Raw genomic sequence first — 16434 nt, forward strand, 5'->3', positions numbered from 1 at the left:
TGCTTTTCCAAATTTTTACGTAGTCACATTGATTACTCCTCAGGAGAATCCAGACAGAGTCCAGAGTACAGCAGCCTTGCCCTTAAGAGGTGGTAGACCCAGAGGGACAGGTGAAGTCGGCCAGTAAAATACCTGTGCCCTTTGTCCTCGCTGAGATGCGGTAGGAAACCACATATCAGGGTAATTCCGACATTTCACATCACTGGGCTGCTCTCCCATGCCCAGTGGGGATTGTTCTCGGCCCAGGTGCCCAGAAGGCCTTGTGCTTCTTTCCATCATGGCTCAATGACTTTCCTTGGGATAGGTGGGGGCCCAGCACGGGAGCTCAGGCCCTCTGCCCGCTGAGTAATCTTGGGATTGTTACCTGAACAGGATGCAAACTGGCTAAGAACAAGGGTTCTGGAGACAAGCTTACCTGCGTCACACACTGGCTCCACCCCTGGCCAGCACCATGTGCATGAGACTTACCTTCTGTTTCCTCGTCTGTAAAACGGAGCTTAGAATAATCTCTACCTCGTAGGGTTGCTTTGAGTTAATCTGATGAGCTAATGCATGTAAAATGCTTACGACACTGCCTTGCTCACAGTAGGTGCTTCATAAAGATCTGCGATTTTATACGTTCATGCATTGCTCTACACATACAAAGGCTATCAAGACATACTTCTTATGATGGCTGAAATAAGTTTGGCAATAAAGTTAAATGTGACGATACCACATGATGGTGAGGATGTGGAGCAACTAGAACACTGCGGATGGGAATGTTAAATGGAGAGCCACTCTGAACAATGGTTTGGCAGCTTCCTATGAAGTTAAACATACATTTACCACAGTTACCATATGAGCTAGCGATCCATTCCTAGTTATTTACTCAAGAGAAATGAAAACATACGTCCACACAAAGAATGCTCATAGCGTTTTATTTATCATAGCCCCAAAATGGAAACAGCCCAGGTGTTCACCGACAAGCAGAGGGAAAAACAAATTCTGGAACATCCTTTCAAGGGAATACGACTCAGCAGAGAGAAGTCACCAACTCCCGATACATGCAGCAACATGGATGAATCTCAAAAGCATAATGCTAAGGAAAAGAAGCCAGACGCCCAAGACCACGTACTGTAGGATTCCATTTCTATGACATTTAAACCAGGAGAACAGGAGGGGCAGAGAACGGATGAGTGGTGGCCAGTGGCTGGCAGGAGCAGGGGAGGAACTGTCTAACTGAGCCTGAGCGAACACTGTAGGGTGATGGATGGAAGTGTAGGGCAAACACTGTAGGGTGATGGATGGAAGTGTTCTACAGCCTCGTGGTGCTGGTGGCTACGTGACCGCATATGCTTGTCAGAACTCAGAACGGCACACATACCAAAGGCAAACTCTACCTTAGGAAATCTAACGTTACCTACGAGAGGAGGGAATTGGGTAGGGAGAGTATATAAAGGATACTTTTTTATTCCACTTAAACACACCTGTACCACTTGAACTTTTGTCATGAGCATGTCATTCAGGTCCTGGGTAATAACTTCATTAGAGTATGAAGTCATAATGATGCCATATATCCACTTTGAAGGGATGCTGTAAGATGCAAATGGAATGAGATAATGTGTATACAGCATATGCACAGACGACCCATGGATCTTCTAAAGTGACAAGGGGCCTCCACTGAGAGGGACACCCACAACTTACCTCAGTGACAAAGAGTGTGCGAGGATCGATGATATCCAAGAAGTGCCTGAAGCGACCGTAGAAGGATGTCTGGAGAAGGGGGTGGGAGAGGAGAGCAGATCAGCTGTTGTAGACCATGCTCCAGCCCCCGTGGAAAACACCCCACAGCTTACCCTTCTCATTGGGGTCCCACCGCCCCCAGGACTCCCCATGTGATGAATGCCAATGAGGCCTCGCTTCTCAGTCACCTGAGGGCAGCTTTCCAAGGTCTGAAGTCTTTTTAAAGTCAACTCATAAAGACCATTAAGATACTCGGTGACTGTCCCGGGTCCTCTTCAGGCTGCCTCCCATTTTCCTCCTTCTTCCCCCAATTCCCTGAGACCCCCTCCAGCCTTCCACAGTGCCCCAGCACCAGTGAGCACACAGGCTAAGGAGAAGCCTGGGCCCAGCCCTCTCTCAGCCTTCCTTTGGCACCACAGCCTCCCTTGCCTTGCTTTGGACCTCTCAAGTATAGGGAGGGTCTGCCTCCAAGGTCCAGCTCAGGCTCCGCCCCCAGGGAAAGCTTCCCACAGGCCAAGCTCAAGCATGACGGCACCCAGCTCACAGCCCTCAAGCCCTCCTTTACCCATAGCCCTGGAGCGGCTGTGAGGCTCCGGACAGGGGCCTGCTTGCCCTCGCCAGGGGCCCCAGAAAATGAGGGCTTTGTGCAAAGCAGGCCACAGGCATTAGCCCACAATGAAGGGAAATGGAGCAACGAGCAACACTGCTACTGGGCCCTCTGCCCTAGGAAAAAGCCAAGCTCAAGGAGGTGAGAAGGTGCCAAGCTAGAGGACAAAGGGGAAGCTGCACACACTGGGGGTTCATGCCTCACTACACTCCGGGCTTTGCCCCAAGTCCTCCCTACAGCCCCACAGCTCTCCCCACACCATCCTCTGCATGGTGAAGGAAGCAGAAGCCTCCACATTCCCTCCCCCTTGCTCATTAGGATGCCAGACCCTACAGCCACGGTCTGCTGCTTTCTCTTCCCAATGACGACCCTGCAATAGTTCCCTGAAAGCCCCCTGTGCATACCAGGCCCCATGCTGCCTCAACTCTCTGCTCACCGGGACACCCCCTGCATGGAGCACCCACCCTCTCCACCCCCTCCCTCCACCCCCTTGAGGTATTGCCATTCAGAGACCAGATCAAGCTTCGGCACTATTCCTTAACTAAAACAGTTGCTTCTCTAACCGCTTATAACTCAAAGGGCCTAAACCATTTCCCCACTTATACATAATGCTCACACTGCTGTCCTGGCAAAATTTCCCCTCTAAGTATTTAGTCTAAGGAAGCAACCAGAGACATTCAGAGGCGTGGTCAGATGTACATGCTGATGATGCTCACTGCTGCATTATTTACAAAGGTGGATGGTTCGGTAAATAGTGGTCCACTCATATGACTGAACACTATGCAGCCATCTAAAATCATGTTTTCAGACATTTATGACATGAAAAAATGCTTATGATTGTGTGAAATGCATACTTACAGGGTAATTCCAACTTAAAAAAAACAAGGAGATAGATGGACGGTAAGCGGATAGCGAAGACACATAATGACATCCAGACCCTAGTCTACTAGAACGAACTGGGGGTCCTTAGAGAAGTGGCTGATTCCAGGGCTGGGGAAGGGAAAGGACAAGACGAAACCGATGAGGGGCAGATGGACATGGTGTGCCTCTGGATGGGACACCCTGAGAAATTCAAATAGTATTCTGGAGGGACTGACGCTAATCATGAGTAGACATTGGCACACCCAAACTGAGGTGCATTCCATAAAATGACCAGCCTTGTTCATCGAAGATGTCAACGTCAGGACAAAAACTGCCCAGCCTCCTGAACTGTGAGAAATTCATTTCTGTTGTTTATAAGCCACCTAAGTCTATGGGATTTTTGTTACAGCGGCCCGAATGGACAAAGACAGAAATGTCAGAATGCCCTCGTTCTTATGATACACGAAAGTAGTCAAGGGATAAATGAATATAACCTACTCTCAAATGGCTGAGAAAAATAACATGTGTAAATACAGAGGGTGACAACGCAATCTGGAAATGTGGGTACTTCTGGTTTCTTTACAGACTGAAGATGACCTTGGTAATATCATGTATATTTGCTATGTTTCTGGACTTTTTGATCACCTATAGACAAAAAGAATAATAAAAGAAGTGCGACAAAAATGTTAACCGGTGGATCTAGGCAAAGGGTATATGAAAGTTCTCTTTATTCTTTTTTTAAAAAAGATTTTATTTATTCATTTGAGAGACAGATAGAGCACAAGCAGGGGCAGAGGGAGAAGGAAAAGCAGATTCCCTTCTGAGCAGGGAGCCCGACATGGGGCTTGATCCCAGGACCCCAAGATCACGACCTGAGCCAAAGGCAGACCACCTAACCATCTGAGCCACCTAGGCATCCCAAGTTCTCTTTATTCTTATTGCAACTTTTCTGTAAGATTGAAACTGTTTCAAAATAGAAAGTACGAAATTATTTTTTTTAAGTTAGATGAAAATATATTAAAATGTTAACAGAGATTGACGCTGGGGTAATAGGAATATGAGTGATTTTTATTTCTTTTTAAAATGAAAAAAAAGAACCAGCATTCTGTGTAATATATAAAAGTAATATTCTATTTTAAAAATATATACTTGGGGCAGCTAAGTAAGTGACTCTCCCGAAGGAGCAAGGAAGTTTAAAAACAAAACAAAACAAAAAAATAACTTATTTCTGGGTAGACTGAAACACAAATGGGAAGAAGCAGATGTGTTTGCTCCCTGTCGTAGGATCCAACTTGCCAAAAATGGTCTGGGCCCAAAGCTAGTTCAGGAGAGCAAATGAGCAGACAAGGAGGAAAAGGAGTACAGTCAGGTCACAGAGCTTCCCCAGGAGCTGTCCTATTGTCTTCCTCCCCTTCACTAGACAATATGGGGCAGTTGTTAAAAGCATGTGCTTAGGGGCACCTGGCTGGCGCAGTAGGTTAATCATCCGACTCTCGGTTTCAGCTCAGGTCACGATCTCGGGATTTTGAGTGCGGAGTCTGCTTAAGATTCTCTCTTTCTCTCCCTCTAACCTTCCCTGTTCCTCCCTCCTTCTCTCTGTCTCTCCCTCAAATAAATAAATAAATCTTTAAAAAAAAGTATGGACTTAAAGTTTATAGGAACCACAGGGGACAGAAGAACATGTTAAATAATACCACAAAATTGCCATCAGCCATATTCAGAATGAGGAAAACTCTACAAGACAAACAACACAGCTTCTTCAACAAATAGAGGGAAAAAAAGAGAGTAGGAGGACCAATAGATTAGAAGAGACTTATCAGTCAAATATAATGTGTGGGACTTCTGGGTTCCTGATTCAAACAAACCAACTTTTTAAAAAATGATGTGATGGGGCACCTGGGTGGCTCAGATGGTTAAGTGTCTGCCTTTGGCTCAGGTCATGATCTCCAGGTCCTGGGATCGAGCCCTATGTCCAGCTCCCAGCTCATCAGGGAGTCTGATTCTCCCTCTCTCTCTCTCAAATGAATAAATAAAATCTTAAAAAAAAATGATATGACAATCATGGAAATGTGAATAATGCAATGGACTGGATGTTTGTGTCCCCCCCAAAGTCATATGTTGACTCTTAACCTCCAGTGTGAGGTTAAGTGATGGTATTCGGTGGTGGGGCCTTTGGAAGGTACCTTCATGAATGGGATTAGTGCCCTTATAAAAGAGAGCCCAGAAAGATCTTTCCACTCTTCTGCCATGTGATGTGAGCTAGAAGGTGCAGTCTATGAACCAGAAAGCTGGCTTTCATCACAGTTTGCCAGCACCTTGATCTTGAACTTCCAAAACCATGAAAAGTAAATTTCTGTTATTCGTATGCTACCCCATCTATGGTGTTCTGTTACAGCAGCCCAAATAGACTAAGACAAATTGTGACTGGTTTGATGATATTAAGAAATCATTATTTTAGGTGTGTTAAAGGTACTGTGGTTATGTTAAAACAAATCAAAAAACCTTCTGATACCATGTGAGAAAGAAGGCACTTCACCTCTGTGATATTCTTCCCCCAAAATGCATAACCCCAATCTAACCATGAGAGACACTAGACAAACCCAAATTGAGAGATATCCTACAAAATACCTGACCAGTACCCCTCAAAACAATCAAGGTCATCAAAAACAAGGAAAGTCTGAGAAGCTGTCACAGATCAGAGGAGGCTAAGGAGATACAACAACTAAATATAATGTGGGATCATGGATGGGATCCTGGAACAGAAAAAGAACATTAGTATAAAAAATAGTGAAATCTAATAAAGTCCGGATGTATAGTTAATAATAATGTTCCAACGTTGGTTTCTTAGTTTTGACAACTGTACCAGGGTCATATGAAATGATACTATTCAGGGAAACAGGGTGAGGGTTATTTAGGAATTCTGTTATCTTTTTGTCTTCTGTAAGTCTAAAATTATTCTGAAGTAAAAAAATTTATTTTAAAAAAGTCCTTATTTTCTAGAGATACCTACTAGCAGGTACAACAAAATGATGGGCTGTCTGGGCATTGCTTTAAAATAATTATTTGGTTGGAGGGCACCTGGGTGGCTCAGTCAGTTAAGCATCTGCTTTGGGCTCGGGTTATGATCTCAGGTTCCTGGGATGGAGACCTGCATGGGGCGACCTGCTCAGGGCTCCCTGCTCGGGGGGGAATCTGCTTCTCCCTCTCCCTCTGCCCCTCCCCCCCACTTATGCTCTCTCTCTCTCTCTCAAATAAATAAAATCTTAAAAAAATAAATAAAATAATTCATTGGTTGGGATTGGGGGAATATAGATGAAATGAAGCTGGTCTCACAGTGGCAAATGTTGATGCTCAGCTGGATCTTTCTTTGACAACTGTCTCCACTTCTGAATGTCTGAAAACCTTAATAAAACAAACAAGAACCCTAGAGCCAGACTGCCTAGGAAGTGAGTTAATCTGTGTGTGTGCTACAGGTTCCTTATCTATCATATATGGGATAATTGTATCTGCCTCACAGAGTTGTTGTGAAAATTCAGTAAGTCAATATGCCAAAGGCTGGAACAATGCTTGGCTATTATCATCATCGTAGGGGAAGAAAGATGGTCACAGACCAAAGCCCAGCAAGGCAAGTCATCTTTCTCCACCCTCTGACACTGCTCAATGTCCTTTCTCCCCCAGCCTTCCTGCACAGAGATCCATGAAGGATGGAAGGAAGAAGGGCTCTAGGTCAACACTGTGGAGCAAGGAAAGACCTCTGCACCCAGTCTTGCAGAAAGCGATGAGATTAGTTGGGGACTGAGGGTGGTGTCCCTGGCGTGGGCTCTGGGAATTGGACCCTGGATTATGAGATACTCAGGGTTCAAGTGGCTGAAAGCAGCTAGCATGGTGGAAAGGAGGGTTGGGGGAGGGGGTCTGATTTCAGGAAGTAGAGGTCAGCAGGGGTGGGCTATGCGGGCCTTTGGGGCCCCTCCAAAAGTGAGGTCCTTATCTCAGAAGCAGGGTAAGCCACTGGAGAGTGTTCAAGTGTGTGGCGGGGGTGGGGAGAGGAGGGAGTCACCTGATCAGACCTGCATTGTTGAGACTGCCAAGTGGAAGAAGGAAGCATTGGAAGGGGGCCAGAGTGGAAGCAGGGAGACCTGTTAGGCTTCCACAGTGGCTCGGGACATAGATCATGGGGGCTTGGTCTAGGATTCCAGCAGGGGAGACCAGTGGATTTGAGAGCTGTTGTGTGCGATGAGAACACTGGGCCTCTGGTTGTATTTGGAGGGTGAGGGAGAGAAAGGGAAGTCTGCAGGGGACTTGCAGGTTTCTTGGGAGTCAACTGGGTGGCAGCTGGGCTGCCTGCACAGCAGGGAGTGGTGTGGGAGGAGCAGGAGGTGGGGGCAGGGAGCGGAGAGAAGTTCCTTAACAGGGACAATCACCTCCACTGTGCTTTATGCAAGTCACTATGCCGGAGGAAGGAAGCTTCCAAAGCAAACAAACACTTTCACCGCCCTCAAGAGCAGTGCCAAAAAGAATACCAGCAATGGCTGAGTGGAGTAATCTCAAATGTGCATTTATGGCTCCGGCAGTGATCACAGCAAAGGCCTCAGTCATTAAAGCCACTGGGAAGTCCTCAGTAAATGTGTTGTGTGACTGAATGTCCCAGCACAGGTACCAGAAAAAAAGACAACCCACAAACCTTTATTCAGCACATTACCATGTGTCTAGCCCCACCTCGGGGTAAGATGGAGACAAGGAAGGGCAAGATCAGCCCCTTCTCTCAAAAGATGCGCACAAGGGTTGGGGAGAACAAGTAATGACACATAAGCATTAGAGGAATATAGGACAGATGGTCACTAAAGGCTGACCTAAAAGGATCCCCCTTGGGGTGGCCAAAGAGGGGCTTAGGAGAGAATCGGTGACCTGGTGTAACCCGGGTAATATCAGACGGGAAGAAGGGAGTTGGAGCGGGGGCGCTGCCTGATCCTTGAAGAGTGAGTTGAATGTGTGTGGAGGGCTGGGAAAGGGGGCCAGCCAATGAAGGGTCACTCGAGTCCAGGGAGAGGCACCCCTAACAGTCTCACCCCAGGTGGCACCCTCCACTGGCAGGAAGACGCCAGTCTTGCCTCGGACATCTACATGCTGAGATGGTTTATTTTTTTAAAGGAATTAAAAGTCCTGTTTTAGAACAGTGAGGACATTCTCTCAGAAGCCGCAGGGGGGCAGTTCCTTAATTATCAGCGAAGCTCGGTGCACCACTTTCCTGGAACCAGTTCCTCTCCCACACAAGCACCACCACCAAGAAAACAAAAACACAAAACACAAAAAAACCACCGCACCGACCTTTGTACAATTTCCTTTCTTCCTGCAAACTTCTTTGTGTCCGCCTCCGCTGCCCCCCACCCAAGGCAAGCCCGGTTCGCTTCAGCTGAGCCTCTCGGCCCTTTTCCTAATAAAGTCCACTTCCTCGGCGCTGGAGGCAGTGGAGGACGGAGGGTACGAGGCGGCCGGAAGCGTGGGAACGGCCCCTCCAAGCCTTCAGCTCCCGCCGCACGTCCGGGCTGTGGGTTCGATCCCCGTCTCCGCGGCCGAGGGCGAGTTAGCGACGCCCTGTCGGGGGTCCCCGAGTAAAAAGGCCACTGTCACCGTGCTCCGAAGAGACCGACCGGGTCGGACAGAGCCGAGCGCTCGGTCGCGCCCAGGCCCAGGTGCCAGAGACCCGTCTCGGAGGTCGCCCCGGGGGAGGGGGCTGAGGCGGGCTCCCGGGGACGCGGACTCTCCCTACAGCCCGCGCGGCCCCAGGGGATGACACAGCGTTTCCTCCGCACCCCGGCTCTCCCCGCATGTCCTCTTTCCATCCCCGGCAGGGCACCAGCCGGCCGACTCGCTGCGTCAGCGAATCCCCCGCTGGAAGGGACAGGGGTCGCCGGGCTGCGAGAACCCCTCGGCTCGTGGCCCTAAACCATCGCGCACTGCGGACCCGGCTTGGGGGTCGAGGGCTGGGAGCATGACCGCGGTGTGCGGACGCTGCCCGGAAGCCCCGCCAGCAGCTCGCAAGGACTGTCAGTCCCTACCCAGGGAAAGTTAGAAGGCACCTCCGCCACGCCAACTTGTCATCCAGAGCCGAAGTCGAACTTTCCGCCGGGAGTGGCTGGCTGCACAGCCCAAAGCGACCCTGCAGAAGCCGCTCGGACCCGGGCACCCCAGATCCCCGGCCGCGACCGGCCGTGACCAATCACCAAGCGCCTCAGGCGGGAAAAGCTGGAGGGCGCGGGCAGCCGAGGAGTGACGGCACCGGCGGCCAATAGGGAGCCAAGGTGGGAGTCCACGCCCATCCTGCTCACCTATGGGAGAGGGTTGGCTGGGGCCGAGGTACCCGAGGCAATAGCTGCAAGGCTCCCCGGTGGCCGCGGGTCGGAGACCCTAGGACTAAAGGGGATTTTGGAGAAGAGTTTGCTCGCCCTCCCTGTGCTACCCGCCGACCCTCAGACCACAGCCCGGTCCTCACCTGCTGGAAGCGGGGTTTGCCCAGCTGGAAAGGAGGTGCATCGGTCGAGGTGTTAGCGGCACTAGCCGCCGCCGCCGATGCTGTTGTCGCTGTATCCGCCATGGCCACTGACGCCTGCAATCTCCGGCCCTTTTAAAATGTCCCTCCTCGGCCCCCGCCACAGCTGCTTCTCCCGATTGGCCATAAGCAACCGCAGCGAGCCCGAGGCGCAAGGGGTTGTGGGGAGCGTAGTTTTTCTCGTCACGGCGCTTGACAAGCCTAGACTGCGGAGAGTTGCACCGACTTAGACCCGGTCTCGGTTCCTGCCGCCAGCTCTGCAAGGCTCGGCAGTATGGGAAGAGTGTGCGTGTACGACTCTAAGGTCCCAACAGTGGGCCACCGGGCTACCCCTCGCCGGTTACCCTGTAAGTTTGAGTTGCTGCGGAGGGCATCGCTGCTGGGGCTCTAGCCCAGAAGAGCCCTACTCAAGCGGGCCTGACCCGGGGACTAGATGGGCAAGGACTCCAGGAGGAATAGGGTTAATCCCGGAAAGCTTTCTGCAAGGACTTGCACTGCGGAATCTTCATGCAGTTTCTTCTGTCGCTACCCTGCCCCTCCCCTTGTGCTCTCCAGCCCTCCTGACACTCAGTTCCAAGAGCATGCTGGGCGCTCCTTGCCCCTGACCCTTGAACATTCCATACCCAGAAAACTCCTAACTTTTTATCTTTACCTGACTCTGGATCTCCTGACCTCAGCCTACACATTGCATTTCCCGATCCATCACCCTACTTCCACAAAATCCACTTATGCTCCTATAGTATCCAGCACTTTTTTTGCAGCCCGCTTACTTACAGTTATTATGGTTTTGCATGTGTTTCCTACTGTCAGGTCCATGGGACAAGAGGTGTTTTACTGCTAAGTCCTCAGTGCCAGGCTTGGCAGGGCTCGCAACAAGGACTCAGATATTTGCTGACTGTGTGAGTTAAACAGTGGGAGCTTCAGAGCCTCGGCAGGTTCCACTTCCTTTGTCCAACTAAGGAAGATCCCTCCCCAGCCAATTCCCCAGCAGGAAGAGAACTGGGAGTGGGGAGTGGGGTTCAGTCGTGTTTATTAAGCACTACAAGGACTTTAGGTAAGAGAGAAGAGCATATCATAGAGCAAGACACCAGCAAGGATAATAAACACACTTGTGCAGTACAGAGTAGAAGGTTCCCAGCTGAATTATCCGGTCAATGAGCCAGGCTCGGGGGAGGGGAGGGAAGCTGCCTGTTTCACCCAAGAGGACAGGAGAAATAATTCTGACCTTAGAGAGCCCCACTTTAGGTCTCCTTCGTCTCATGGTGAGATGCAGTGTTGGCTCACGCCTGCTTATGTCCTTCTGGACAATGCATGATCTATAGCCGTCAGTTCCTCATCCATCAACAAGAACCACGAGAAACAGACTATTCCTAAAGCCAGAGAGAGGTGCTAACTAGCCATGAAGAATCATCTGTATCCTGGATTTGTATCGTTCCCAATTAGACTAAGCGGTTTCAGAATAAGAATCAGGTCTTTTACCCTCTGTATTCTCCCACAGTACTCAATGAATGTGGGTCTATTGGCAAAGAAAAGACTGAGTCCATGCCACTGGGCAATGCTGTGCTGCTGCCCCTGGTGTTAGGACAGAGGCAGTGAATCCCAAAACCCCATCACCTGCCTTCTCCCTGCTGGAAGCCTCCTTTCATACATTTATCAAGAAAGAACACCATAGAGCCACCTGCAGTATGTGAACTTTTTATTCTTCATAAAGTGCTCAAAACATGAAGAACAAGCTCTTTATAAACAGGAGTTACAACTAGGAAGACAAACAGCAAAGCAGAACTGTGCCTGCTCTCTGCCCACCCCACCTGCAACTCTCCAAGTTGTGGCCAGGAGCAAAAACATCCAACGAGAACCTTGGGCTTCAACTCAAAACTCTTCTGAAGACATCCTTGCCCTGGGCATTCTGGAGGCCCACAGTCAAGGACGAGCGGAAGATCAGGGTCAGGGCTGGTAATGAGCAGAGCCTGGAAGAATATATAGTAGAAGAGTGCTCCCCTTCCCCCAGAAGAGATACCTACCTAACCCCCAATGACCCCCAAAAAACATGACCCAAGACCTGGATACCTGTGGACACTCCTCAGCTTTGATGAGTGATCCTTAGGGTAGATAACATTACAGGGGCTTTCCCCTCATGTGTGGGGCTCCTCTGCTTCATCCTGGCAGAAGACATCACCCATAGAGCACATCTCCTTCCAAGGCTTCGGAGAGATCCCATAGGCCCTCTCAGGAAGAAGAGGAGGTCCCAGAGGAGCTCTCACCTCCTTGCTGGGCCAAAAGTATCCTCCTCAGCACCTCCTCACCCCAAAACTTTTGCTAAAGCAGGGTACCCCAAGTCACTAAAGGTTCCCTGCAGATGCCATGGGAAGCCCGCCATGTTTTCTGCAAGCAAACCAGGGGCTGGGCCAAAGGACAGACACTTCATTTCAAAGTGCACTGCAGCCAAGCCAGGCAAGGCCATGGGGCCAAAAGGACAGGCTGGGAGAGCAGCTAGTAGATGACAGGAGGGCAACAAAGGCTTTTTCCTAAGTATAGGCAGAACGGGACCTCCTACTTCCCGAATGTAGTTGTTATCCCAGAAAGCCTCTCAGTTGGGGTTGAGGGAGGAGAAGGTGGCAGGAAAGTTAAAGGAGCAGTGGCAGCTTCGCCAGACCCTTAATTGAAATTAACTCTAGGGGAGGGGCACAGGGGCACAGCAAGGCTGACCCATCCTCCTTTCCCATTTCCAGGGCCCGACAGATCAGGCCCCATGTGCTCAACAGGGAGGGAGGGGGACACCAAACAGAGGGAGAGGTCTACATCCAGAGGCTCTTGACCCCACCCACAAAAGGCACATTTTAATTGGTTTCCAAAAGTTCAAACCCCACAGCAGCACAGAGTTTTGGCATCTGGACAGGCAACAAAAACAAAGACGGAGGCTTGATCCCCAAACATAAGCAGCCCAAAGCCCTGAGGCCTGTGGAGGGGCCCACAGCTTGGAGGTGCACGCAGAGGTGCTCTCCTCACCCTTGCCCCAGGTCTCCACACATTCACACATGCCGCTCAATGGGAAGATCAGAGGAGGAGGGCACGGCGGGTCGGGGGAGAGAGAACACACATCTCCCTCCATCCACATGGCCCTCGCTCTGCAAACTGCTGGAAACACACAAAATCAGGACACAGCAGAGAGAAGACCAAACCATACAGGCTCCTTGCTCTCAAGGGAACAGACATGAGGCTCAGTTACCCATGACTGCAAACCAGGCAGCTTGGTTCCTGCCACAGCCCCAGGAACGCTAGGAGCCCTCTAGGGGCTGGAGACAGATGAGGCGGACAAGGGTTTAGCCTTGGATGAAATGACTGACAGTTGTTGTGGGGTAATAAAGTATGTCCCAGATACCACATCAAATTGCAGCTCACCCTTGCTCTGACTTGAGGGCTGAATTCTTTGTTCCAATTCCCTGGAGCCCCCAAAACTAAGGGATACGAAAACAGGCAGGTGGGAAAGACCCAGGGAGGGCTCCCAAAGACACACAAGTTGTACATGGAACCTGATGCCTCCAATGGGAGTCCCAAGGGCCCCCCTTCCAGCAACCCTCATGAAGGCAGGAGGGAGGGGGAGCAGGGAGTGACAACGGAGGACAGACGGCAGCCTGCCCAGGTGAGAGTGAGTTCAGCGGGAAGGAGGGCAACGCAGGCCCAGTTTGGGCAGTGGGCTTACGCCCACCCTCCCGGGGGCAGGGGCAAAGAGGGCTACTTGGAGGGGTCCGGGGGGATCTGCAGCAGTGTGGGTGAGGTCTCCATGATCCGCACCAGCAGCCGGTCAATGTAGCTCTCCAGCTCTCGCACGTGCTCGTCCCGCTGGCTCAGCTCCCGCTCCCGCTGCAAGAGCAGGCCGATGAGCTCGTCGTGGGTCAGGTGGTAGTACTTGGCCGACTGGTCCAGCACACCTGAGTCCTGAGGCCAGGAATGAGAGTGAGCAGGGCGGTCTCCGGCCTACCTGCCCACCGACACCCAGGTTTCACCCCTACAGGCCCTTGGAGCGGCCTCCGTCTCCAATGCAAGAGACTGCCTAACCGGCTTCAGGGCCCTGGCGTGGGGGGACCGGGCCTGCTCTTTGCTCCACCCTGCCCAGCACCCTGCTCCTGACCTCGGGGCGCCTGACCTCTCTCCACAGCACCACACTTCTGGCATCCTGTTGGGCCTCACCTTTAGCCTCTTGGTGTCCAGAGTCTGGCCAACTTGGGGGGCTGGAGCCACAGGCTGCACGCTGCCCGATGTGACAGTCTTGAGCTTCTCCAGCCCACTGCTCAGAGCCGTGCTCAGACTGGAGCGGGACTGCTTCCTGTCTGGGCTGCCCTCCACAGGGGCAGCACTAAGTGGCTTCACAGGATGGGGACTGCGGAGACAGAAAGGAGATGCGTTATGGGGAGTGCGAGGCAGCACCATGAAAACACGGGCCACCTTGTCTGCCGGACCAGCAGCTCTGCTGGCCCGGAATCAGCACTTGGTGGTGGCTGCCCCGGCATAGCCAAGGCCTCAGGGTAGCTGCAACCAGCACTCCTCAGCAAGCCTTCCCTCCTCCTCTCTCACTGCTCTCCTCGCTCCTCGCTCCTCACCCCACCGCCTGCCCCCTCTCCATTTTACTCCCTCAGAAGGCCTGCCCCTTCACAGGAACAGCAGAGGCCGGCCCACAACCTTCTCTGCACCTACAGCCAGTTGTTACCAGGGTCACCCCTTCCTTCTTCCCCCACTCTTCCATACTGTAACCTTTCTCTGGGGGACTGACTGACCCTCCCAGTGTCCCCATTTTCCCAGGACTGGGGACTCCCAGGCTGTGGGGCTTTCAGTGCTAAAACCAGGAAAGACCTGGGCAAACTGGGACGCTTTGCTGCCCACCTCTCTAACTGGTTGCTTCCCATCAGCACTTACACCAGCCTGAGAAACCCACCCAGCTATCTGCCCTCAGTCATGCTCCAGCTCCCCTTCCTCCTCACCCAGCCCCACCAGAGCACGCAGACTGCACTCTGTCCCTAGAAGTTCTTACCTTTCATTGATTCCTCAACCCATCAGAACGGGGATGTTGGCCCCGTCAGCCCATCACAAGTGCTCCTGCTGAGTCCTCCAACCCCTCAACTCTCAACTCACTGACCTCTCTGTGGAGTTGACTCTTGGACCTCTCCTTCCTTTGGCCTGCTCTCCCTCATTCCCCCACCCCCCAAGACCTCCCTCTGGTTTTCTGACCTCTGGCAGTCTCTTCTCAGTCTTAACTGCTAGCCTGCCCTTGGATCCCTCCCTTCCCTGCCTTGGTCCCACTACCCCTAATGTCCCATCTCTAGCCTGGACCCCAGCCCTGAGCTCTAGGCCCACACAGAGTTGGAGGCTGGCTCGCTCCACTCCGGGTCCAGCTTGGGCGCATCACACTCACCTCCACACCTATGCTCTCCTGCGTCCCTCCCAGCAGTGTATGGCTCCAGCCAGACCCCTGGGAATCCCTAATTCCTGTGCCTCAGCTCCAGGGCTAACAAACCTCAAACCCTGCTGCCCCTCACCTTCTCTCGCACCGTCCCCTCCTCTCCAAGCCAGTGCTGGCTAAACTGCCTTTGGCCATACCTGCTAACTCATCTCCTCGGAGGGAGGCTTGCCCACCTCCAACCACCCCTCTGTTCTGCTATGGGATGGTGATCTCAGCTTCTCCAATGTTTAAGCCCTTTACTGGCTCCCTATCAGGTAAGAAAACACAGTCTCTAACAGAATTGGGCCCTGCCCTTTCTTCCTGGGCCTCTACTCCACACACTGCAGCAAACCAGGGAAAGTGCTCTTTCTCACCTTCAGGCTCTCACAAAAGCTGTCCCTCCTCAGCAGAACACACTGGCCCTTCACCTGCTGGCCTGCTAACTCCTACTCATGTTTCAAAGCCGCGCAAGGCCACTTCCTCTAGGATAAACTTCCCTGATTCCCCTAACTGACTACAGTGACCCTGCTCTGGGATCCCCCAGCACCCTGGACCTGTGACAGCTATGCATACTGCAAGCATCGGGCCCCCGAATCAATTAACCTTTCCCCAAGGGACCTCGTAAAATCTAAGCTTACTTCACAGAGGATTTGGACCATTCAGAAGTAGGGAACAAAATGGTTTAGCCCAAGGCCCTGAACTCCATCGGAGGAGGGCTAGCCCAGACCCAGAGAAGCCAGCTCTGTTACTCAAGATAGGGCCGTGGATTCAGTCCCACAACCTGGAAAGACTGGCAGAGAGGCCAGGCAGGGGGCAGGCAACAGAGAAAACAACTTATCTCCTCCCACCTAGGAGTTTGCATTAGGGATGGGAGCTTGAAACCTGCTCTGATGTTACCCACGGACTGTGCCTGGGGAGGGGCGGAACAGCCGGGTGGCATAAAGGAACCCTGGACGTGGCCTGGGCTCTCAGTCTGATTGCCCCTGTACATCGGAGGGACCCTGGACCCCAGAGCTCTCAAGACCCCCACTTCCTCCTCTGAGAAATGGGGATAGCTCTATCTGACCCATCTACTTCAGGATGTAAGGGACATGCAAAATTCAGACATGAAGCCACCTCTGAAGGGAATAAAGCTTCCCAAAGGTAGTGAGTATAATCGGAAGTGAGACTGGAATGCAGCAGGGCCAGCTAAGGACGCTGTCCTCACAGCAAGGAAGCTGTAACCACCTCCTCTCCCTCCCTTCTGGGAACGGCTTCACACAC

General features: G+C 51.8%; 2 protein-coding genes across 17 annotated transcripts in view; both read right to left on the reverse strand.

Annotated features, from left to right (window-relative positions):
• SFXN5 (sideroflexin 5) overlaps positions 1–9828 on the reverse strand; it is a 109374-nt gene extending 99546 nt beyond the window's left edge. For 3 of the 13 annotated variants that reach the window (XM_081833687.1, XM_081833688.1, XM_081833679.1), the window contains exons 1-2: positions 9681–9824; positions 1684–1752 (exon numbers count right to left, since the gene is read on the reverse strand). In XM_081833687.1, coding sequence (XP_081689813.1) covers positions 1684–1752; positions 9681–9782 — 171 coding nt within the window. In that variant the 5' untranslated portion in view covers positions 9783–9824. The other 10 variants (XM_081833677.1, XM_081833676.1, XM_081833681.1 and 7 more) reach the window with 10 other exon arrangements.
• A 1590-nt stretch (positions 9829–11418) lies between these two features.
• The window catches only part of RAB11FIP5 (RAB11 family interacting protein 5), a 36855-nt gene continuing 31839 nt past the window's right edge, over positions 11419–16434 (reverse strand). For all 4 annotated transcript variants that reach the window (XM_081833671.1, XM_081833673.1, XM_081833674.1 and 1 more), the window contains 2 exons: positions 13926–14115; positions 11419–13673 (listed from right to left, as the gene is read on the reverse strand). In XM_081833671.1, the coding sequence (XP_081689797.1) occupies positions 13470–13673; positions 13926–14115 (394 nt within the window). In that variant the 3' untranslated portion in view covers positions 11419–13469. The remainder of the gene's footprint in view (positions 13674–13925; positions 14116–16434) is intronic.

This window comes from Leptonychotes weddellii, chromosome 10, assembly GCF_054177405.1.
Source record: "Leptonychotes weddellii isolate Sample4059 chromosome 10, ASM5417740v2, whole genome shotgun sequence".
Taxonomy (NCBI): domain Eukaryota; kingdom Metazoa; phylum Chordata; class Mammalia; order Carnivora; family Phocidae; genus Leptonychotes; species Leptonychotes weddellii.